Here is a 26,576-nt window from a genome sequence, read left to right as displayed (position 1 = left end):
CCCTGTCGCAGCCGCGAGGTGGCCGATCAGCCGCATCATACGCCAGAGATGTAGGTTTCAGTGCTTCCTCCTCCAGTCGGGGTAGCAACCTGCACTTTGGGTAACTCTTGGAGGGGCGTTCAAGTTTATATAACTCAGCCGCCAGGACTTCAGTCCATCTATCAGCTAGCAAATCTTGATCAGCTTGAAGCTGCTGCTGCTTTTTCTTAAGGCTATTTGCCGTGGCCATAAGCCGGCGCTTGACGCACTCTTGTTCGACGGGATCCTCTGGCACGACGAATTCGTCATCGTCGAGGCTTGCCTCGTCTTCGGAGGGAGGCATGTAATTATCATCTTCCGCCTCTCCATCTGCCGCTCTCTCAGGAGAGCTAGCTCCTCCATCCTCCTGCTCTAAATCTTGATGGAGGGGATTGGTGTTGCCGTCGGCACTATCCAGAGTGCTATTATCTTCGGTGCCAGTATCACCGCTTTTGCCTTGGCGGGACTTAGAGCGGCGCCGCTGACACTAGCGCTTGGGTTGCTTATTGGAGGGGTCATCCTCCGCTGTCCCGTCGCCATTGCCTTCTTTGGGTGTGTCCACCATGTATATGTCATATGATGAGGTGGCTGTCCAGTGCCCCGTGGGCAGTGGTTCCTCTTCGCCTCCCGCATCGTCGTCCATACCGTCGATGTCTTCGGAGTCGAAGTCGAGCATGTCGGTTAAGTCATCGACAGTGGCTACTAAGTGGGTGGTGGGTGGGCGGCGAATTTCTTCGTCATCCGCATCCCAATCCTGCCGGACGTAGTTCGGCCAGGACTCTCCTGACAAGGAGAGAGACCTTAATGAGTTCAGTATGTCACCAAAGGGTGAGTGCTGAAAAATATCCATGGAGGTAAACTCCATGATCGGCGCCCAATCGGATTCGACAGGAACGGGCGCAGGCGGTTCGGAGTCCGTGGCCGGAGAAGGATCCGACAGTTTGGCAACACGACTCTTGTGAAGGGTAAGGTCGATATTTGGCTCGATCGCCGCAGAGGATACGGCCTCCGTGGCGGGGTCTATCCACCCGTCCATGGATGACGCAACTAGCTCCGAATTGAGGATCGGAGCGGCTGCCGGTGTGATTTCTTGAACACTGTCCGATGGTAGAGCTAAATCATGCTCATCGTGACCGCGTGGCGCACAAGGCAGGGGCTCGAATCCGTCGAAGATCAAGGCTCCGCGGATATCGATCGTGTAGTTTAAGCTTCCAAACCTGACCTGGTGGCCAGGGGCGTAACTTTCGATCTGCTCCAGATGGCCAAGCGAGTTGGCCCGCAGTGCGAAGCCGCCGAACACAAAGATCTGTCCGGGGAGAACAGTCTCACCCCGGACTGCATCGCTATCGATGATCGTAGGAGCCATCAAGCCTAATGGCGACGACACAGAGGAACTCTCAATTAAAGCACCAATGTCGGTGCCAAAACCGGCGGATCTCGGGTGGGGGTCCCGAACTATGCGTCTAAGGAGGATGGTAACAGGAGGCAGGGGACACGATGTTTTACCCAGGTTCGGGCCCTCTTGATGGAGGTAAAACCCTACGTCCTTATTGATTTATTCTTGATGATACGAGTATTACAAGAGTTGATCTACCACGAGATCAGAGAGGCTAAACCCTAGAAGCTAGCCTATGGTATGATTGTATGTTGTCCTACGGACTAAAACCCTCCGGTTTATATAGACACCGGAGGGGGCTAGGGTTGCACAAGGTTGGTTACAAAGGAGGAGATATCCATATCCGTACTGCATAGCTTGCCTTCCACGCCAAGTAGAGTCCTATCCGGACACGGGACGAAGTCTTCAATCTTGTATCTTCATAGTCCAACAGTCCGGCCAAAGGATATAGTCCGGCTGTCCGGAGCCCCCCTAATCCAGGACTCCCTCACTCGTCCATACATATCTACTCCATCGAGAGAGACCGCCGCCTCTATGGAGAAGATCCACGTTGGATTCAAGACCCCTTCATGGGATGACCCCTCAAGACCTCCACATGGAGATGAACTAGTTATCCTATGTATCGTCCCTTGATGACTTTGGATCGTGTATCTCTTTGTGTTTCGGGGATCTAGCATATGTGTGACCGAATCTTGTTGGTTGAGTGATTTCTCTCGTGCTTTGCTCCTCGTGTTCTTCATGTTCTTCGTAAGATCCCCTCCATTTCGTGAAAGATCAGGTGTCTAGGGTTCTACCCTACATCAGATAAGCTTTCTTTGGCCATGTTATTTTGAGAAGACATGGTTGCCTTGTTAGTATGCTTGAAGTATTATTGTTTTTATGTCAATATTAAACTTTTGTTTTGAATCTTATGGATCTGAACATGCATGCCACAATAAATAAAATTACACGGGTAAATATGTTGGGTAGCATTCCACATCAAAAATTCTGTTTTTATTATTTACCAACTCGAGGACGAGTAGGAATTAAGCTTGGGGATGCTTGATACGTCTCCAACGTATCTATATTGTTTGATTGTTCCATGCTATTATATTATCTGTTTTGGATGTTTTATATGCATTAATATGCTATTTTATATTATTTTTGGGGCTAACCTATTAACCTAGAGCCCATTGCCAGTTTATGTTTTTTCCTTGTTTTTGAGTTTCGTAGAAAACGAATACCAAACAGAGTCCAAATGGAATGAAACCTTCGCCATGATTTTTCTTGGACCAGAAGACAACCAGGAGATTTGGAGATGAAGTTGGAGGAGCCACGAGGCGGCCACAAGGACGGAGGGCGCGCCCCCACCCTTGTGGGCCCCCGTGACCCTCCTCACCTAATTATTTCGCCTATATATTCCCAAATATCCCCAAACCACCAGAGGCATCCACGAAAACACTTTTCCACCACCACAACCTTCTATACCCGTGAGATCCCATCTAGGGACCTTTTCTGGCACCCTGCCGGAGGGGGATTCGATCACGAAGGGCTTCTACATCAACTTTATTTCCCTTCCGATGAAGCATGAGTATTTTACCACAGACCTACGGGCCATAGCTAGTAGCTAGATGGCTTCTTCTCTCTTTTTGATTCTCAATACCATGTTCTCCTCGATGTTCTTGGAGATCTATTCACTGTAATACTTTTTTGCGGTGTGTTTGCCGACATCCAATGAATTGTGGATTTATGATCAACTTATCTATGAATATTATTTGAATCTTCTCTGAATTCTTTTATGCATGATTTGATATCTTTGTAATTCTCTTCGAACTATCGGTTTGGTTTGGCCAACTAGATTGGTTTTTCTTGCAATTGGAGAAGTGCTTAGCTTTGGGTTCAATCTTGTGGTGTCCTTTCCCAGTGACAGTAGGGGCAGCAAGGCACGTATTGTATTGTTGCCATCGAGGATAAAAAGATGGGGTTTTCATCATATTGCTTGAGTTAATTCCTCTACATCATGTCATCTTAGTTAATATGTTACTATGTTGTTTATGAACTTAATACTCTAGATGCAGGCAAGAGTCGGTCGATGTGTGGAGTATTAGTAGTAGATGCAGAATCATTTCAGTCTACTTGACACGGACATGATGCCTATGTTCATGATCATTGCCTTAGATATCTTCATAACTTTGCATTTTTCTATCAATTGCTCAGCAGTAATTTGTTCACCCACCGTATTATTTGCTATCTTGAGAGAAGCCTCTTGTGAAACCTATGGCCCCTGGGTCTATTTTCCATCATATAAGTTTTCGATCTACAATATTAGTTTCCGATCTACTATTTTTGCAATCTTTTACTTTCCGATCTATAAACCAAAAATACCAAAAATATTTACTTTATCGTTTATCTATCTCTATCAGATCTCACTTTTGCAAGTAACCGTGAAGGGACTGACAACCCCTTTATCGCATTGGGTGCAAGTTGTTTGATTGTTTGTGCAGGTATTGGTGACTTGTGCATTGTCTCCTACTGGATTGATACCTTGGTTCTCAAACTGAGGGAAATACTTATCTCTACTTTGTTGCATCACCCTTTCCTCTTCAAGGGAAATACCAATGCAAGCTCAAGAAGTAGCAGGGACCACCCAGCGCATGACACTCAATCGTTGACGTCCGAAGAGATTTCGGCCGATACGTACGACGCGGAGTGGCCATACTTATTCCCGTGTGGTGGTTAGTCCGAAAAGGTCAAAGGCCTACTTGGATCACATGTCCAAACCGTTAGTGTCTTGGGAGCGCACAGTAACTAGCAAAGACTCACGATCATGTGACCCCATCGCCCCGTCTTGTGGACTTACGGCAAGGGCCCAGAATACCCGGCCGTGCCATGTAATTATCTTGCGGGTACCCTCCAGGTCAATCTGACTACACATCAACTCGCGGGTACACTCACGATCGACCCGACTTCAGATATCTCTCGTGGGTACCCCTCGGGGCCGACCCGACTTCATCATGGTTCTGGGGTAAATTCAAAGTAATTGTGTGTCCAAAACAGCAAGGGGGGGAACCCAAGGAATCACCCTCGATGGACCCCCACTTGATGTGACTGTCAAGGTGAACTAAGGAGGAATCACCCTCCGTAGACGACAACCGATTAACTACACTATAGAGATCTCATCAGAAGTGCTGAACGAGGTATCACCCTCGGCACTTGATAGTAACCCTGCAATGTCGTACAACTAAGAGGGTGTGATGTGATGTGTCGGGCCCTGGACGCCCACCATGTTGATCGAGTCATCGGTCATAAAGCGAGGCCAACAGGGACAAGGTGAGAGGTCACCGATGGATCACTAACCAACCTATACTAAGCAGTTTAGGATAAGCAAGTAAGGTACAAAGAAGGTCACAAAAATAGGCTATGCATCAGAATAGGATCAAACAAATCAATAGCAATTTTAATGCAAGCATAAGATAGAAGGGAATAGGCAATATCGGAATGATCAAGGGGGGTTCCTTGTCTGGAAGCTCTGCGGAAAAGGTCTGGTTGTCAGGGGTGTAGTCGACATCGGGAGCAGTGTCAGTCTCGGTGTCTACCGAGAGAAGAAGGGGAAGAAACAATAAATATAAATCAAACAGATGCATCACTATTCATGACATGGCCTAATGCAGTACTACACATTGCAGACGAAGAGGGAAAACATCTAGGAATGTTTTCCCAGAGTTTGGCATTTTTTGGACAAATGAATCGAAGGGGAAGGATCCATGTTCATCATGTTAGAGGCATGTGACCGATGAATGGACTGCATAATCGGATTCTTTATATTTTAGCAACTTTCATATATAAACTATTTTCATCCGACTTACGTATTAATTTATATGATTTTTCAATGTTTTAACCATTTTCTATTATTTTAAATATTTAAATTCGAATTGTCCAAAACAGTAATGCTAAGTGCACCCAGTCATCACACATAGGAGCTTACTGGTGGGCCCTGTTGACTGGGTCAACAGCCTAGTCAGCAGAGGCTGACTGGTGGGTCTAGTTGCCCAGTCAGCAGGCTGACTGGGTCAACCCTATCCACTGGAACAGTGGACAGGGCCCACATGTCGTACACATCAGTTTAATTAAAGTTTATTTAAATTAAACATAGATTAGTTAGTGGTGGGCCCTAGTTGTTAGTGTGTGGTTTAGTTATTTTAAATAGTTTAATTAGCCGGTTAATTAAACCTTGGGGGACCCACTGTCAGTGTCACTGGGGTTAAGTTAAGCGTGTGGTTAGAGGCTAATTACCCCGACCACGTCAGCAGGCTGGAGTTTGGCCGTCGGTGACCAAACCGACGGTGGACGGGGTTGGACTTCGGCTGCAGGTGTCCATTTGGGGCGCTGCTTGTGGCTACGAGCTGCTGGTCAACGGGCGCGTCCACTGCAGGTGTCGGGAGGGCGCGGGGCGGTCAGTGGCGGCAGCGATGAGCGAGGTGGCAGTCGGGGCTCAGGCGTCGATGGAACCAGCGATGCTGGGCACAGCAAGGCTCGCCGAGGAGGCGTTGGGTTTCTTGGGGTGCATTGAGCTCGACTACAAGCTTGGACACGAGCTGCGTGTGCGGTGCCGCGGTGGTGAGCTTTACGGCGGCGGCCAGAGCAGCGGTAACGGCAATAGTAAGCGACGGCTATGGTTCGAGCCAGAGAGGGGGAAGGAGGCTGGCTCACAGTGGTGCGACAGGGGAGGTCAATGAGCTCGGGGAAGCACAAGAGGCGGCAAATCAAGGTGAGTAGTGGCGGCCGAAGTTGGAGAAGACGGGGTGTATACGATGAAGAATGCCTCGGCAGAGCGGCTGGACGCGATCCCCGGCTCCAGGGATGACAGTGGGCACACAAGCGCAGTAAGGCATGGCGACAGTGGCTCAGGTCTGCGTGGGGAAGAAGAAGGCGGTGCTTGGAGGGGGAAGTGGCGGTCTAGGGTTGGCAGGGGGCGACGGGGTCCTATAGGAGAGCTTGGGGCTCTGGATGGCCACCCCGTGGCAGATCCATGCCACGAACGCGCCGATGGCATCCACCGCGCCCCTATGAACAGGTTTGAGGACGACCAACTGCTGGGCTGGGCCGTGCACTGTGCACTTATGGCCCAACCCAGCAGTAGTTGTTTACATTTCTTCTTTTTTTACTTTTTTACTGTTTTGTATTTTCTTTTAGTACCAAATGATTTTTGTTTTGAGCAAAACTTGGCACATAATTCTAACACAACAACTTGAGATCGAACAAAAAGTTTGGGGTCAAAAGGAGTTGTCTAACCATTTTTAGAAATTAAAAAGGCCAATTTAATTACTGCTGGAACAATAAATTAATTCCCAGGGGCATTTTGGGAATCCAAATCAGGTTGGTTTCAATATGACAATGATCATGAGAATTTATAGAATATTGTGAACATTTTAGTTTTACTGTTTGAAGAAATAATTTATTTGACAATTTGGCTTAGTTAACTTGATGACATGGCACCATTAGGGGGAGATTACTGTAATTTGACACTGGGGGTGTTACAACCGCCACTCTCCATCACCACTGAATTCATCAACGAAAACGATCACCTCGTCCTTTGACTTCCGGTTACCCATCCGACCTCGACGGAGGTAGTGTTTACGAAGGTACCCATTCCTTCACCATTCACCTTCCCTTGCCATTACAACTGGTAGCCTTGAGCCTTTTGTGTACCTTACCCAGTGAGACTAGAGAGTTGAGAATTGTCGGGGCCACATTACTAGTGCACTTCAGTGATATAGTGTCATCGCATAGCTTGTCTTGCGTGCAACTATCTTGGTATCGTCTTGTGTGTCATAAGTCACTCTTGTGGATATCTTACATACTTGTCTTTCATATTGGCTCATGCATCAAGCATAATGGTAAAGGAAGCATAAAAAATTAGAGCAAAAGAAAAAGAGACAAAAGCTTTTAAGCATTTGCGTTGAGCATATACCAACATCCTATTGATATCATACCTTATCTTGGAGTGTACATTCTGTTGGTATCATACATCTTCTTGTGCTAGAATCTTGGTATATACATACTTGCATAGCATACATGGAATAGAAAGATGTCATGCTTATTCTTAGATTGGTGCACAGGAACGTATCTTGCCCATTTGAGCAATCGAGCTAGCATCTCTCTTGTGTTTGTGCAACACGGGCTTATCCGTGGAAAATAACTTTTGCTCATTGCTTGGTTGCACAAGCCCCATTTATCTATATGTGCATGTGTTTCATGTTCTACACTTTGCTATTGATCTATTGACATCACATTTCAAATTTGTGAATCATTTTTCAATGTTTTCAATATTTTGGCTATATTGCATGATTTTTTGAAACTAATCCTCATCGAGCCACTCTATAAGCTTTATTGTGTAGGTGTGGGTGACAAGATCTGATGCCAGTTCTACTACTTTAACATTCCACATAGAGTGATACGAGACACATTCCCAACCTTGGGAAGAGGTAACTTTGGTATTATTCTTCTCATTTCCTATTACACTTTGTCGGTGTACAAAAGTAGGGGCCTTCTGTACCCCTTTACTTGTGCACGGGCAGTTGTAGCCACACCTACGACCACGCTTGGCGGGGCAGAGGAAGCGAAGATACAAGACTACCCGAGCAGCGCTGAAGCCAGAGGCGCGAAGAGCAAAGGGATAAGGTGGGTTTCCCTCGGCAAGCGCCTTGCCTGGGACGACGTACGCTGCCCCGAAAAAAGCCTAGCGGTGGCAACTCGCCCAACACCATCGAGACCGCCACATTTGAGCATGAGAATTATGACACCATCAACAACGTCAAGACCAAGGCTCGGGAGCCCCTGCACGGTGACATGCAGATCTTTGTGAGGAACAGAATCCTGCAAGACTGGGTAAGAACCAGAAGATGAAGGCCCCCGGCAAGATCCTTGCCGGGGACAGCCACAGAAACCCGGTGAGACCCTTGCTAGGACCCCAGCAAGATCCTTGCCGGGGATATCTGCAGGGCCACAGCCAGGCCCACGCCTACCAAGGCTCCGCTGCCCCATAGCCGTTCCGACGCGGCAGCCAGCCTGCCAACTAGGTGCGCACCTACGTGGCAGCATGCAGCTTCTAGGCCAACCAGGCAAGCACCTGCGCGGTGGCATGCAGATCTTCGTGAAGACCCTACCACCGCGCCAGCGCAGTAGCCAACCAGCCAGCATGGCGCTGCATGCCTCGTCAGCTTGGACGCGCGTCGGAGCGAGGCGAGGCGACGACAGACGGGACAAGCTTCCTTGCCGTCCCCGATGAAGCAAGAGGGCACGTCGGCAGCGCATTAAATCCATTTTGTTCCACGATGTCAGCGATAGACTTGTACACTATACACACTTTGCACCTCCTGTGTGCCGCTGTGGCAGCCCCTTTGGCATATAAAAGGAGGCCCGAGGCGTACTGAGGAAGGATTCGGACTTTTTGGGCTAGGCATGCACCGCAGCTAGTTCTAGATCTCGAGAACACCAAATATACACCAAAGCAGGACTAGGGTATTATGCATCGCCTGCGGCCCGGACCTGGATAAAATTCCCCTGCGTTGATCTTCTAAACATGCTCTTTTTACAGCCCCACGCCCCGGCAACTGTAGTAGGGATTCCATGTGATCCCATAGGTGACGTTCTTGAACCCCGACATCTTTGGTGCGCTAGGTAGGGGGCGCAAGCTGTGAAAATCCGGTTTGGAAGTTAGCGCATCGACTTCATCATCACCATGGCCCCCAAGAAGAAGGGGATCATAGCGATCGAGTCATCTGGAGCCGGCCTGTCCGCACCAGCACGGGCGGGCGGCGACGGAGGCGCGGCTCGTGAGCATCCACGACGCTCTGGCAATCGAAGCCAGGCCAGCGGCGTCATTCGGGTCCAAGACGACGAGCCACACGCCGCTGGGCCCGAAGGCGGGGTTGTGCTGTCCGCGGGCGGCGCGGAGACCTCCCGGATGCCCCATCCGGCATTCGTGTTGTGACCTTCATAGGCCACGCGCGATGAACAACATCGCGACGCCGACGCCCCCGGGCGCCACCACGGAAAGAGCCCTTTGCGTCACTCTCAGGACGCACCAAGTCGACATGCGCGCCCGGACGCTGATGGAGGCGGCGTGCGACCATGAGACCGTGATAGAGCTCCTTCTAACGTGGTTAGAAGTCGGAGCGCGTCACGATCCACGCAGCTTTCGCCAACACCCATGCCAGCAGAAGCGTTGGCGCGCGTGCAACTGCTCCTCGACTTTCCTCCCGCCGCGGAGAAGCTCGACGAGTGGAGAGCCACCATCTGGAGCCTCGTCAGCTTCGCCAACAAAGATGAACCACAGTTAGATGGACCCTCATGCCGGCGTTCTGTAGAACCGGAGCACACCGGAGGTGGGAGGACTGGGGGTGCTGCGACCACGGTGCACTCTCGTCCCCCACACCAGCAACAGCGGCCGCCGGCTCGTCGGGCCGACGCGTGTGACAATGTTTCCACGACATCGTCCGACCCACAAACCCGCTGCGACCAACGTCGAGTTCTTCGAGAGCGAGCTCGGGAAGACACTCGAACCACCATCGAGCGACGGCGGGAAGCGTGCCAATAGTCAGATCAGCGTGCAGGGCTTACTATGGACCACCCATCGTCGGGGGGCTCCGGCGACCTGCCTTACGAGGTGGGTTGTCCAGCCTTTACCCGAGAGCTGCGACAGTTCCAGTGGCCCTCCCGCTGCACGTTCAAGCCTGATGTTGGGGAAAAGTACAATGGCAAGACTCACCCGTCGGAGTTCCTCAGTATCTACACCATCACGATGCAAGCCGCCGGGGCTCGCGACGACAAGGTGCTCGCCAACTACTTTCTGTTGGCGCTTAAACCCAACATCATGTCATGGTTGATGCACCTGCCAGTGGATTCTATCTCTTCTTGGTCAGATCTGTGCCATGATTTTGTTGGCGCCTTTACCGAAGGCCACCAAGCTCCTGGCCAGGCAAGTGATCTGCATGTCATCCCCCAGAAGGATGGCGAGACCTTGCACAAATACATACAAAGGTTCAGCCGTGTACAGTACACCATCCGGGATGTTCACCCCGCCGCTATCATCAGTGCATTCCATCAGAATGTACGCAACCGCAAGATGCATGAAGAGCTGGCGATGAACAAGGTTAAGGATGTAGCCGAACTTTATGTTCTGGCTGATAGATGTGCTCGAGCTGAGGAAGGAAGGAAGTACCCCGGCGAGGACGTCGGAGCTGAAACCGACTCCACGGATGAAGACGCCATCGCCCCGACAAAGAAGGGGCGACAACATAACAGGAAGCGTAAGGGTAAGACTGTGCTTGTTGTTGAGGGATCCAGCGACCCCGGCGCTGCCAAGAAGGCCAAGACAGACGACCCCGGCAAGGAAGTTGCTGGGTGTGCCGCCTGCCGGGCCTTGGCGGCTGCCGACAAGGCAGGGGGCTCCGACAAGCAGTATTGCAAGATCCATCGCACCAAGGGCCATGACCTCCAGAACTGCCAACAGGTTGAGCTGCTTGCAGAAAAGCAGAAAGATGAATATGACAGGCGGGACAAGGAGAAGGGTCAGGATGGTGCTGAGGGATCTGGCAAGAAGCGTGGTGGCCAAGGAGGTCACCGCGGCAAGGATAATCAACAAGAGAGGCCCACTCAGGGTCGTGATAAGAAGCAGGAAGATGATGATCATGATGGGGATGATGAGTTCGGCGAGCACGAGTTCCAGAAAGCAACGGATGCCATGTGCGTCGACGGTGGCGCCTCGCTGCACACCTCTCACCGCCAACTGAAGTAGTGGGCGCATGAGATTACCGCGGCAAAACCATCGATCGATGCCTAGAAGCCACTGAAGTGGTCCAGGACCCCTATCATTTTTGACACCGAGGACCACACTGATTGCATAACTGCGGTTGGGTGTTTTTTGTTGTTGGTTTCACCAACAATACGCAACCTCAAGGTAACAAAAGTGCTAGTTGATGGTGGAGCCTGACTGAACTTGATCTCGCCTGCCGTCACCAAGAGGCTGCAAATCCCCGATGGAGACCTCGAGGAGATGGGCACGTTTCAAGGGGTCAACCCGGGGACAAGTCAATCGAAAGGTAAAATCACGTTGCCCGTTACATTCGGGGGCGAGCTGAACTATAGGACGCAGAAGATCGTGTTTGTTGTCGCTAAGATCCCCTTGGCCTACAACGGGATCCTTGGCCGCCCAGCGCTGGCCAAGTTCATGGCGGAGTCACATTACGCCTACAACACATTGAAGATGCCTGGGCCGCTGACCATCATCACCGTCCCCTCTGACAAGAAGGACGTGCTTATCTGCGCCGACCAACTCTACCGGGAGGCAGTTGCAGCAACTGCCGCCAAGGCACTTGCTCCTGCCGTTGAAACCCTAGGAGGGAAGAAAACCAGCAAGACCTCTTCCGGCAAGACCTCCTGCACCCACTCCGGCAAGCGCGCCTCTTCGGAGTGCAGCGCTCCCGTCGAGGACGTGCCAGAGAGCTCATCCGGCAAGAGCAAGAAATCCAAGGCACCACCACCAGAGACCAAGAGGGTGCCCATCAAGGGCGATGGCGTGGGCTGGGCTTTTACCATAAGCTCCACCCTGGACAGCAAATAGGAAAGCGGGCTCGTCGCCTTCCTGCGGGCGAATGTCGACGTGTTTGCATGGCAAGCATCCGACATCCCCGGTGTTCCCAGGGAGGTGATTGAGCACCATCTTGTTGCCTGTCCTTATGCATGGCCCATCAAGCAGAAGGTCAGAAAGCAAGCTTTGGAGCGACAAGAGTTCATCATCGAGGAGATCAGGAAGTTGGAGGCAGCAGGCCTGGTTAGAGGAGTACTCTACCCCACGTGGTTGGCCAATCCAGTGGTGGTGCATAAGGCAAATGGGAAATGGAGGCTGTGTATTGACTACACGGATATCAGTAAAGCATGTCCAAAGGATCCTTTCCCTCTGCCACGCATTGACCAGATTGGGGGCTCCACTGCTGGGTGTGACCTGTTGTCATTCCTCGACGCCTATTTAGGATACCACCAGATTTTCATGATGAAGGAAGACGAAGAAAAGACCGCGTTCATCACCCCATGTGGTACGTATTGTTTTGTATGAATGCCTTTAGGGTTGAAGAGCGTTGGTTCAACGTTTTCCCGAGCAGTCCAAATTGAGTTTGACCCTAGTTGCATAGGAACATGGAAGCTTATATGGATGATATATTAGTCAAAACCAAGGACAGGGCCACACTCGTGCAAGATCTAGAAGAAACATTTGCAAATCTACACAAGATCAACCTCAAGCTCAACCCAGAGAAGTGTGTGTTCGGTGTCCCATCCGGCAAGCTTCTTGGGTTCTTTGTGTCTCAACACGGAATCGAAGCAAATCCTGACAAGATCAAAGCAATTGAGCAGATTGAGGCACCAAGACGGGTCAAAGACATCCATAGGCTCGCCGGCTGCGTTGCCGCCCTAAGTAGGTTCATCTCCAAGTCTGCTGAGCATGCCCTCTCCTTTTTCAAAGTTCCGAAAAAGGCGGGTCTAGTGAAATGGACTCCGGAGGCAGAGGCAGCGCCACATGACTTGAAGAGGTACCTCCCCTCCACGCCAATACTAGTCGCGCCTAAACCACAAGAGCCACTGCTGCTATACTTAGCAGCAACAAATCAAGTGGTCAGTGCCGCGCTGGTGGCACAAAGGGAAATTGAGGAAGAAGCGGCAGCAGCAGCGGAGCCATCAGATGATGGGCCGGGGCTCTCCCCGGCAGGGCCTGGCGCCGGCAAGGCGGGACCCCCGGCAAGGCCCGGTCCCGGCAAGACAGAGTCTACGCAGATGGGCGCAGTTGAACAGAAGAAGAAGGTGGTGCAGCACCCGGTTTATTTTGTCAGCTCCCTCTTGCAGGGGCTAGATCAAGGTATTCTGGTATGCAGAAGCTGCTTTTCGACCTCCTTATGGCCTCGAGAAAGCTGCGTCACTATTTCCAAGCACACGAGATCACCGTCGTCACCCGCCTCCCTTTGCAACGAATCTTGCACAACCCGGATGCAACTGGGAGGATTGTGGAATGGGCCTTGGAACTGTCAAGCTTTGGCCTCAAGTTTGAGAGTACTTCAACAATCAAGAGCCGAGCTTTGGCAGAGTTCATAGCAGAATGGACATCAACGCCCGATGAAGAGATTCAAGAGACTACCATTCCCGGCAAGGAGACGAGCCGTGATTGGATCATGTACTTCAATGGAGCCTTCTCGCTGCAAGGTGCTGGTGTCGGCGTTTTACTCGTCGCACCCACCGGAGAGCGCCTCAAGTACGTGGTCCATATGCACTTTCCCCGGGAAAAATCAACAAACAATATGGCGGATTACGAGGGATTTCTTGCCGATCTCAAGATCGCGACAGACCTCGGAATTAGGAAGCTCATCATCACAGGTGATTCATAGCTCGTCGTCAAGCAAGTCAACAAGGATTACCAGAGCCCACTGATGGAGGCCTATGTGGATGAGGTGAGTGATACGTCTCCAACGTATCTATAATTTATGAAGTATTCATGCCATGTTTATAATAGTTTTATATGATTTTGGTATGATTTTATTAGAACTAACCCGGACTGACGCTGTTTTCAGCAGAACTACTATGGTGTTGTTTTTGTGCAGAAATAAAAGTACTCGGAATGCGATGAAAATCAACGGAGAATTTTCTAGAACATATAAAAATAGGGGAACAAAAATCTACCAGAGGGGAGTCCCATGGGCCCCACGAGGGTGGGGGCGCGCCCACCCCCTGGGCGCGCCCCTGTGCCTCGTGGACTTCCCATGGGGCCCCCTGACTTGTTCTCGACGCCAACCTCTCCTATAAATGCCCAAACCTCTAGAAAATAACCTAGATCGGAAGTTCCGCCGCCGCAAGCCTCTGTAGCCACGAGAAATCAATCTAGGCCCTCTCTGGCACCCTGCCGGAGGGGGCCATCATCACCGGAGGGCATGGAGGAGGATCTCAGAGGGGCCATCATCACCATGAAGGCCAAGGAACAGAGGGGGAACCTCTCCCCATCCAGGGGGGGCATGGAGGAGGAAGCACAAGGGGGAGAACATGTCCTCCTCTCTCTCGGTGGCGCTAGAGTGCCATCGGGAGGGGAATCATCGACGCGGTGATCGTCTTCATCAACATCAACATCACCATCATCATCATCACCATCCTCATCTCTTTTACGCGGTCCACTCTCCCGCACCCCGCTGTAATCCCTACTTGAACATGGTGCTTTATGCCACATATTATGATCCAATGATGTGTTGCCATCCTATGGTGTTTTGAGTAGATATCCTTTGTCTTTGGGTTGATTGTTGATCTAGATTGGTATGAGTTGTATGTTTTATTTTGCTGCTGTCCTATTGTTCCCTCCGTGTCCCGCAAGTGTGAGGGATTCCCGCTGTAGGGTGTTGCAATACGTTCATGATTCTCTTATAGTGGGTTGCTTGAGTGACAGAAGCATAAACCTGAGTAAGGGGGTTGTTGCGTATGGGATAAAGGGGACTTGATGCTTTAATGCTATGGTTGGGTTTTACCTTAATGATCTTTAGTAGTTGCAGATGCTTGCTAGAGTTCCAATCATAAGTGCATATGATCCAAGAAGAGAAACTATGTTAGCTTATGCCTCTCCCTCATATGAAATTGCAATGACGACTACCGGTCTTGTTAACGATTGCCTAGGATAATTCCGCACACCGACCCATCATTATTCCACACTCGCTATTTATAATATTTAGTAATATACTCTAACTTTATGATAACAGCACCTACTTTCCTATTTTAGCTCTCCGATACCATGCAAGTTATCCTCTTCATACCCACAACGTAGTTTTATTTCTCGTTTCTAGTTGGAAGCAAATGTTCGGTGTACGTAGAGTCGTATCAGTGGCAGATAGGACTTGAGAGAATATTGATCTTACCTTTAGCTCCTTGTGGGTTCGACACTCCATACTTATCACTTCCACCTTTGGGAATTGCTACGATGATTCCCTGCACTTGGGGATTATCAGTGAGGAAGTTGGAGGAGCATTTTTACGGTCTACAAGCAAAGCATGTTCCCCGAGCAGAGTACATTGACGACGACCTGTCAAAGGGCGTTGCCCTGAAGTTGCCTGTGGAACCAGGTACCTTTGTGCTTCAATTAACTCAGCCATCCGTTGAGCCACCAGCATGATAGAACAAACGAAGGAAGGCGGGCCCCGGCAAGTACTTTCCGGCTGAGCTCCCAGGGGCCGCCGGCAAGGACGTTGCCGGGTGCCCCAGACCCGCTGGGGAGCGGCAACCTCCGGTAGGGCATCAAGCCCTGGCTATAGAGGCAGCTCCCCCAACGGCCATAGACGAGCCTTTAGTCCTTGCCGTCAAGCCCCAGGCTCTGGCATGGGTGCAGCACACCGTCTGTTTCCTCCAAACAGGGGAACTCCCTGAGGAACAGGAAGAAGCAAAGAAAGTAGCCCGTCGGTCCAGCATGTACCAGTTTGTGGATGATGCCCTATATAGAAGGAGGTCGAACGGCGTGAAATTAAAGTGCATTCCTTGGGACGACGGACTAGAGCTGTTGGCAGAGATACATGGAGGCATGTGTGGCTCCCACATAGGGTCGAGAGCCCTTGCCGGCAAAGCATTCCAGCAAGGTTTCTTCTGGCCCACTACTCTCCAGGATGCGACTGCACTAGTAACCAAGTGTGAAGCATGCCAGTTCCATTCAAAGAAGCTACATCAACCAACCCAAGCCCTTCAAACAATCCCTCTTTCCTAGCCATTTTTGGTCTAGGGGCTCGACATGCTGGGCCCCTTCCCCTGATATGTCCATTTTGCATCATGCTTTTATATCGATATTTATTGCATTATGGGCTGTTATTACACATTATGTCACAATACTTATGCCTATTCTCTCTTATTTTACAAGGTTTACATGAAGAGGGGGAATGCCGGCAGCTGGAATTCTGGGCTGGAAAAGGAGCTAATATTAGAGACCTATTCTGCACAACTCCAAAAGTCCTGAAACTTCATGGGAGCAAGTTTTAGAATATATAAAAAATATTGGGCGAAAGAAGTACCAGAGGGGGGCCACCCACCATCCACGAGGGTGGGGGGGCGCCCCCCTACCTCGTGGGCCCCCTGGCAGCCCTCTGATGCCCATTTTTTGCCATATGGGGTCTTTCGTGGAGGAAAGAAATCATAAGCTAGCTCACGGGACGAAACTCCGCCTCCATGAGGCGGAAGCAATCTAGGGCTCCGGCGGAGCTGTTCTGCCGTGGAAACATCCCTCCGGGAGGGGGAAATCATCACCATCGTCATCACCAACGATCCTCTCATCGGGAGGGGGTCAATCTCCATCAACATCTTCACCAGAACCATCTCATCTCAAACCCTACTTCATCTCTTATATCCAATCTTTGTATCCAAACATCAGATTGGTACCTGTGGGTTGCTAGTAGTGTTAATTACTCCTTGTAGTTGATGCTAGCTGGTTTATTTGGTGGAAGACCATATGTTCAGATCCATTATGCATATTAATACCCCTCTGATTATGAACATGAATATGCTTTGTGAGTAGTTATGTTTGTTCCTGAGGACATGGGAGAAGTCTTGCTATAAGTAGTCATGTGAATTTGGTATTCGTTTGATATTTTGATGAGATGTATGTTGTCTTTCCTCTAGTGGTGTCATGTGAATGTCGACTACATGACACTTCACCATTTTTTGGGCCTAGAGGAAGGCACTGGGAAGTAATAAGTAGATGATGGGTTGCTAGAGTGACAGAAGCTTAAACCCTAGTTTATGCGTTGCTTGGTAAGGGGCTGATTTGGATCCATATGTTTCATGCTATGGTTAGGTTTACCTTAATACTTCTGTTGTAGTTACGGATGCTTGCAATAGGGATTAATCATAAGTGGGATGCTTGTCCAAGGAAGGACAGTACCCAAGCACCGGTCCACCCACATATCAAATTATCAAAGTACCGAACGCGAATCATATGAACGTGATGAAAACTAGCTTGACGATAATTCCCATGTGTCCTCTGGAGCGCTTTCCTTTATGTAAGAGTTTGTCCAGGCTTGTCCTTTGATACAAAAAGGACTGGGCCATCTTGCTGCACCTTATTTACTTTTATTACTTGTTACCCGTTACAAATTACCTTATCACAAAACTATCTATTACCGATAATTTCAGTGCTTGCAGAGAATACCTTGCTGAAAACCGCTTATCATTTCCTTCTGCTCCTCGTTGGGTTCGACACTCTTACTTATTGAAAAGGCTACGATAGATCCCCTGCACTTGTGGTTCATCAAGACTCTTTTCTGGCGTCATTGACGGGGAGTGAAGTGCCTTTGGTAGGTGGAATTTGGTAAGGAAAAATTTATATAGTGTGCTGAAATTTACTGTCACTTGTTACTATGGAACATAATCCTTTGAGGGGCTTGTTCGGGGTTTCTTCACCCAAACCAGTAGAGCAAAGAGTTGCTCCTCAACCTACTGAACCTACTGAATTTTTTTACTTTGAAATTACTTTGAGTATGAGAGAGAAACTACTAGCTAATCCTTTCACAGGTGATGGAACATTACATCCTGATTTGCACCTAATCCATGTGGATGAAGTTTTTGGATTATTTAAGCTTGTAGGTATGCCCGAGGATGTTATCAAGAAGGTCTTCCCTTTATCTTTGAAGGGAGAGGCATTTACATGGTTTAAGCTATGTGATGATATGGGATCATGGAACTACAACCGATTGAAATTGGAATTTCATCAGAAGTTTTATCCTATGCATCTTGTTCATCATGATCGTAATTATATATATATATATATTTTGGCCTCGCGACGGAGAAAGCATCGCTCAAGCTTGGGGGAGGCTTAAGTCAATGTTATATTCATGCCCCAATCATGAGCTCTCAAAAGAAATGATTATTCAAAAAAAATTATGCTCAGCTTTCTCTCAGTAATCGCTCCATGCTCGATACTTCTTGTACTGGATCTTTTATGATGAAGACTATTGAATTCAAATGGGATTTATTGGAAATAATTAAACACAACTCTGAAGATTGGGACCTCGACAAAGGTAAGGAGTCAGTTATAACACCTAAGTTTGATTGTGTTAAATCTTTTATGGATATCAATGCTTTCCGTGAATTTAGCACTAAATATGGACTTGACTCTGAGATAGTAGCTTCTTTCTGTGAATCCTTTGCTACTCATGTTGATCTCCCTAAGGAGAAGTGGTTTAAATATAATCCTCCCATTGAAGTAAAAGTAGTTGCACCTATTAAAGTTGAAGAAAAGACCATCACCTATAATGATCATGTTGTTCCTACTGCTTACATTGAGAAACCACCTTTCCCTGTTAGAATAAAGGATCATGCTAAAGCTTCAACTGTGGTTCGTAAGACTAATACTAGAACACCTACTCGCTCTGAGCAAGTTAAAGTTGAACCTAGTGTTGCTATGGTTAAAGATCTCTTGGCCGATAATATTGATGGGCATGTTATTTACTTCTATGAAGAATCAGCTAGAATTGCTAGACCCGATACTAAAAATAAACATAGACCTGTTGTAGGCATGCCTGTTATTTCTGTTAAAATAGGAGATCATTGCTATCATGGCTTATGTGATATGGGTGATAGTGCAAGTGCAATACCTCATTCCTTATATAAAGAAATTATGCATGATATTGCACCTGCTGAGATAGAGGAAATTGATGTTGCTATTAAGCTTGCCAATACATACACTATTTCACCAGTTGGAATTGTTAGAGATGTTCAAGTCTTGTGTGGGAAAGTTAAATATCCTGCTGACTTTCTTGTTCTTGGTTCCCCACAAGATAACTTTTGTCCCATTATATTTGGTAGACCCTTCTTGAATACTGTTAATGCTAAGATAGACTGCAAAAAGGATATTATTTTTGTTGGTTTAGGGGATATGTCTCATGAATTTAATTTTGCTAAATTTCGTAGACAACCCCATGATAAAGAATTGCCTAGTAAAGATGAAATTATTGGTCTTGCTTCTATTGCCGTGCCTCCTAGTGATCCTTTAGAACAATATTTGCTAGACCATGAAAATGATATGTTTATGAATGAAAGAAGGGAAATAGATGAAGTATTCTTTAAATAGGGACCTATTTTGAAACATAACTTGCATGTTGAAATCCTAGGGGATCCTCCTCCACCTAAGGGTGATCCCGTGTTTGAGCTTAAACCTTTACCTGATACTCTTAAATATGCTTATCTTGATGAGAAAGAGATATATCCTGTTATTATTAGTGCTAACCTTTCAGAGCATGAAGAAAAGAAATTATTCAAAACTCTGAAGAAGCACCATGCTGCTATTGGATATACTCTTGATGATCTTAAGGGCATTAGTCCCACTCTATGCCAACACAAAATAAAACTGGAAAGGTATGCTAAACCAGTTGTTGATCACCAACAAGGGTTAAATCCTAAGATGAAAGAAGTGGTAAGAAAAGAAATACTAAAGCTTCTGGAGGCAGGTATAATTTATCCCATTGCTGATAGTCAGTGGGTAAGTCCTGTCCATTGTGTCCCTAAGAAGGGAGGTATTACTATTGTTCCTAATGATAAAGATGAATTGATCCCACAAAGAATTGTTACAGGGTATAGAATGGTAATTGATTTCCGCAAATTAAATAAAGCTACTAAAAAGGATCATTACCCTCTACCTTCTATTGATCAAATGCTAGAAAGATTATCCAAACATACACATTTTTGCTTTCTAGATGGTTATTCTGGTTTCTCTCAAATACCTGTGTCAAAAGAGGATCAAGAAAAGACAACTTTTACTTGCCATTTTGGTACCTTTACTTATAGACGTATGCCTTTTGGTTTATGCAATGCACCTGCTACCTTTCAAAGATGTATGACTGCTATATTCTCTGACTTTTGTGAAAAGATTGTTGAGGTATTCATGGATGATTTTTCTGTTTATGGAACTTCTTTTGATGATTGCTTAAGCAACCTTGATCGAGTTTTGCAGAGATGTGAAGACACTAATCTTGTCTTGAATTGGGAGAAGTGCCACTTCATGGTTACTGAAGGTATTGTCTTGGGCATAAAATTTCTGAAAGAGGTATTGAAGTTGATAAAGCTAAAGTTGATGCTATTGAAAAGATGTCGTGTCCTAAGGATATCAAAGGTATAAGAAGCTTCCTTGGTCATGCCGATTTTTATAGGAGGTTCATTAAGACTTCTCTAAAATTTCTAGGCCTCTGACTAATCTCTTACAAAAATATGTCCCTTTTGTCTTTGATGATGATTGTGTAGAAGCATTTGAAATACTTAAGAAAGCTTTGATTTCTGCACCTATTGTTCAGCCTCCTGATTGGAATTTACCATTTGAAATTATGTGTGATGCTAGTGATTATGCTGTAGGGGCTGTTCTAGGACAAAGAGTTGATAAGAAATTAAATGTTATTCAATATGCTAGTAAAACTCTAGACAATGCTCAAAGAAGTTATGCTACTACTGAAAAAGAATTTTTAGCAGTTGTGTTTGCTTGTGATAAGTTCAGACCTTATATTGTTGATTCTAAAGTAACTGTTCACACTGATCATGCTGCTATTAAATATATTATGGAAAAGAAAGATGCTAAACCTAGACTTATTCGATGGGTTCTCTTGCTACAAGAATTTGATTTGCATATTATTGATAGAAAGGGAGCTGAGAACCCCATTGCAGACAACTTGTCTAGGCTAGAGAATGTTCTTGATGACCCACTACCTATTGATGATAGCTTCCCTGATGAACAACTAGCTATCATAAATGCTTCTCGTACTGCTCCATGGTATGCTCATTATGCTAATTATATAGTTGCTAAGTTTATACCACCTAGTTTCACATACCAGCAAAGGAAAAAGTTCTTCTATGATTTAAGGCATTACTTTTGGGATGACCCACACCTTTATAAACAAGGATTAGATGGTGTTATTAGACGTTGTGTACCTGAGCATGAACAGGAACATATCCTACGCAAGTGTCACTCTGAGGCTTATGGAGGACACCATGCTAGAGACAGAACTGCACATAAGGTATTGCAATCCGGTTTTTATTGGCCTACTCTCTTAAAGGATGCCCGTAAGTTTGTTTTCTCTTGTGATGAATGTCAAAGAATTGGTAATATTAGTAGACGTCAAGAAATGCCTATGAATTATTCACTTGTTATTGAACCATTTGAGGTTTGGGGCTTTGATTATATGGGACTGTTTCCTTCCTCTAATGGGTATACACATATTTTAGTTGATGTTGATTACGTTACTAAGTGGGTACAAGCTATTCCAACTAGTAGTGCTGATCATAACACCTCTATTAAGATGCTTAAAGAAGTTATTTTTCCGAGGTTTGGAGTCCCTAGATATTTAATGACTGATGGTGGTTCACATTTTATTCATGGTGCTTTTCATAAAATGGTTGCTAAGTATAATGTTAATCATAGAATTGCATCTCCATATCATCCACAGTCTAGTGGTCAAGTAGAACTGAGCAATAGAGAGCTTAAATTAATTTTGCAAAAGACTGTTAATAGATCTAGAAAGAATTAGTCCAAGAAACCTGATGATGCATTATGGGCCTATAGAACTGCATATAAAAATCCTATGGGTATGTCTCCGTATAAAATGGTTTATGGTAAAGCATGTCACTTACCTCTTGAACTAGAACATAAGGCATATTGGGCCATGAAAGAGCTCAATTATGATTTCAAACTTGCCGGTGAGAAGAGGCTTTTTGACATTAGCTCACTTGATGAATGGAGAACCCAGGCCTATGAGAATGCCAAACTGTTTAAAGAAAAAGTTAAAAGATGGCATGACAAAAGGATACAAAAATGTGAGTTTAATGTAGGTGATTATGTATTATTATACAACTCTCGTTTAAGATTTTTTGCAGGCAAACTCCTCTCTAAATGGGAAGGTCCTTACGTCATCGAGGAGATCTACCGTTCTGGTGCCATAAAAATCAACAACTTCGAAGGCACAAATCCGAGGGTGGTGAACGGTCAAAGAATCAAATATTATATCTCAGGTAATCCCATAAATGTTGAAACTAATGTTATTGAAACCATAACCGCGGAGGAATACATAAGGGACACTTTCCAGAACGTTTCAGACTCTGAAAATGAATAGGTACGTGGTACGGTAAGTAAACCGACTCCAAAATAGTTCTAATGGCAAGTTTTCTCTGTTTTGGAATATTTAAGAAAATCGGAAAATAAGAAGCAATCCGAAAAGGACACGAGGCTTCCATGAGGGTCGAGGGCACGCCCTACCCCCCTGGGCGCGCCCCCTGCCTCGTGGGCACCTCGTGTGCTCTTCGGACTCCGTTTTCTTGCATGATACTTCTTTTGGTCGGTAAAAATTCACTGTATAATCCCCCGAAGGTTTTGACCACTGTATCACGCAAAAATTATCTGTTTTTGTTTCGAGTTGTTTTGCTGTAGATTTAGAGCAAGACATCTTCTCAAGAGTCAGTCGGGGAGAGTTGGGTGTCTCATCCGACACCGGGGACAAAAGCAAACAGCAATGCTAACCACTTTGGCCATCAACTGAGGAAGAGATGGAGGCTGACTTGAAAAGGATAGATGCCATGGAGGAGGATGAAGAAGTTACATCTCATTTCCGAGCTGGACTCACGATGGGGGAACTACAGAGCTCGGCTATTCCAAACTCGGTCATCCCTTCCAATGTTAGATTTCTTTCTTATGAAAATATGAAAAAGAGTGTTACTTGTTCTCCCGCAGCTATGCAACATCCTTGGGTGAAAGGAGATTTAGCCATCATGGGAAAGCTCTGTAAGGAAATAATGGACCTCAAGCAGCAAGTCAATAAGCTCGAGGAAGAGAATCGCATCCTGAGGGGCATTATCGCCAAGAATATCACATCACCACCCCCGAAGAAGGAGACATAAACACATGGGTATGGGCACTCCCCTTGGCAACTACCAAGCTTGGGGGAGTGCCCCGGTACCGTATCACTGTCACACTTTTACCTTTATCGTTTTTCTTAGTTCGATCCTTTTGGTAATATCTTGATCTAGTAGAATAAAAGTTTTAGTATGATCTAGTTTTGAGTTTTGCTTTATGATCCTTCTATGTAATCGAGTCTGTGAGCTATATATAATAAAGATTAGTGTTGAGTCAAGGGCTTGATTATCTTACTATGATCTTGAGGGAATAAAATAAAAGAGAAAGAATAAAAAGAAATAAAGAGATCATATGGATCTTATGGAGAGTAATGACTTCACATATAAAGAGTATGATGAATAAAAGTTGTTGAGAGTTGACAAGCATAGTTTTGGTCATCGTTGTAATTAATAGGAAGTAATAAAGAAAGAGAGGTTTTCACATATAAATATACTATCTTGGACATCTTTTATGATTTTGAGCACTCATTAAAATATGACATGATAAAGAGTTGATGTTGGACAAGGAAGACAACGTAATGGGTTATGTTTTCTTACATCTGAAATAAATTATATTGTCATGGATCATCCAACATTTTGAGCTTGCCTTTCCCTCTCATGCTAGCCAAATTCTATGCATTAAGTAGAGATACTACTTGTGCTTCCAAATATCCTTAAACCTAGTTTTGCCATGAGAGTCCACCATATCTACCTATGGATCGAGTAAGATCCTTCAAGTAAGTTGTCATCGTTGCAAGCAATAAAAATTGCTCTCTAAATATGTATGATTTATTAGTGTGGAGAAAATAAGCTTTATACGATCTTGTGATGTGGAAGAAATAAAAGTGACAGACTGCATAATCAAGGTCCATATCACAAGTGGCAATATAAGATGACGTTCTTTTGCATTAAGATTTTGTGAATCCAACAATAAAAGCACATGATAACCTCTGCTTCCCTCTGCGAAGGGCCTATCTTTTATTCTTGTCTATTACTTCATACAAGAGTCATGGTGATCTTCACCTTTCCTTTTACATTTTATCCTTTGACAAGCACAATGTGTTGGAAATATCCTGATATATATAGCTAATTGGATGTGAGTTTTCATGAAATATTATTGTTGACATTACCCTTGAGGTAAAAAGTTGGGAGGCAAAACTATAAGCCCCTATCTTTCTCTGTGTCCGTCTAAAACTTCATACCCATAAATATTGTGCGAGTGTTAGCAATTGTGAAAGACTAAATGATAGTTGAGTAGGTGGACTTGCTGAAAAGCTCTTATATTGACTCTTTCCTATGTTATGCTAAATTGCAATTGTTTCAATGACTGAGATTATAGTTTGTTAGTTTTCAATGAAGTTTATGATTCGTACTTGAAACTGTGAATGAATTGTTACTTTAGCATAAGAGATCATATGACAATATATGCATATGTTACTGTTATAACAATGATCATGATGCCCTCATGTCCGTATTTTATTTTTATCGAGACCTCTATCTCTAAACATGTGGACATATTTATTGATATCAGCTTTCGCTTGAGGACAAGCGAGGTCTAAGCGGGGGGGAGTTGATACGTCCATTTTGCATCATGATTTTATATCGATATTTATTGCATTATGGTCTGCTATTACACATTATGACACAATACTTATGCCTATTATCTCTTATTTTACAAGGTTTACATGAAGAGGGGGAATGCCGGCAGCTGGAATTCTATCCTGGAAAAGGAGCAAATATTAGAGACCTATTCTGCACAACTCCAAAAGTCCTGAAACTTCACGGGAGCAAGTTTTAGAATATATAAAAAATATTCGGCGAAAGAAGTACCAGAGGGGGGCCACCCACCATCCATGAGGGTGGGGGGCGCGCCCCCTGCCTCATGGGCCCCCTGGCAGCCCTCTGACGCCCATCTTTGGCTATATGGAGTCTTTCGTGGAGGAAAAAATTATAAGCTAGATCACAGCACGAAACTCCGTCGCCACGAGGCGGAACCAATCTAGGGCTCCGGTGGAGCTGTTCTGCTGGGGAAACTTCCCTCCGGGAGGGGGAAATCATCACCATCGTCATCACCAACGATCCTCTCATCGGGAGGGGGCCAATCTCCATCAACATCTTCACCAGCACCATCTCATCTCAAACCCTAGTTCATCTCTTGTGTCCAATCTTTGTATCCAAACCTCGGATTGGTACCTGTGGGTTGCTAGTAGTGTTAATTACTCCTTGTAGTTGATGCTAGTTGGTTTATTTGGTGGAAGGTCATATGTTCAGATCCATTATGAATATTAATACCCCTCTGATTCTGAACATGAAATATGCTTTGTGAGTAGTTACGTTTGTTCCCGAGGACATGGGAGAAGTCTTGCTATAAGTAGTCATGTGAATTTGGTATTCATTCGATATTTTGATGAGATGTATGTTGCATTTCCTCTAGTGGTGTCATGTGAACGTCGACTACATGACACTTCACCATAGTTTGCGCCTAGAGGAAGGCATTGGGAAGTAATAAGTAGATGATGGGTTGCTAGAGTGACAGAATCTTAAACCCTAGTTTATGTGTTGCTTCGTAAGGGGCTGATTTGGATCCATATGTTTCATGCTATGGTTAGGTTTACCTTAATACTTCTATTTTAGTTGTGAATGCTTGCAATAGGGGTTAATCATAAGTGGGATGCTTGTCCAAGGAAGGACAATACCCAAGCACCGGTCCACCCACATATCAAATTATCAAAGTACCGAACGTGAATCATATGAACGTGATGAAAACTAGCTTGACGATAATTCCCATGTGTCCTCGGGAGCGCTTTCCTTTATATAAGAGTTTGTCCAGGCTTGTCCTTTGCTACAGAAAGGATTGGGCCATCTTGCTGCACCTTATTTACTTTTATTACTTGCTACCCATTGCAAATTACCTTATCACAAAACTATCTGTTATCGATAAGTTCAATGCTTGCAGAGAATACCTTGCTGAAAACCGCTTATCATTTCCTTCTGCTCCTCGTTGGGTTCGACACTCTTACTTATCGAAAAGGCTATGATAGATCCCCTACACTTGTGGGTCATCATCCCCCGTGCTGTCGGGGGCTTTGAGTACTTGTACGTCGCAATCGACAAGTTCACAAAGTGGCCGGAAGTGGAACCGGTGAGGAAGGTGATAGCACAGTAAGTCGTCAAGTTCTTCAAGGGACTAGTCTGTCATTTTAGTGTGCCGGACAGAGTCATTACCGACAACGGCACGCAGTTCACGAGCCGCACC

General features: G+C 46.1%; 1 protein-coding gene across 1 annotated transcript; it reads left to right on the top strand.

Annotated features, from left to right (window-relative positions):
- The first annotated feature begins 13,314 nt into the window (after window positions 1-13,314).
- Window positions 13,315-13,827, top strand: LOC147970880 (uncharacterized). Its single transcript, XM_087523697.1, has one exon. It carries the CDS (start codon window positions 13,315-13,317, stop codon window positions 13,825-13,827), a length of 513 nt encoding a protein of 170 aa, XP_087379823.1.
- Window positions 13,828-26,576: the final 12,749 nt, after the last annotated feature.

This window comes from Triticum urartu, chromosome 5A (genome assembly GCF_056163025.1).
Source record: "Triticum urartu cultivar PI428250 chromosome 5A, HENAU_Tu73, whole genome shotgun sequence".
Lineage (NCBI taxonomy): Eukaryota > Viridiplantae > Streptophyta > Magnoliopsida > Poales > Poaceae > Triticum > Triticum urartu.
Note: the sequence above shows the minus strand (reverse complement) of the source record. Positions and strands in the feature narration are given on the sequence as shown.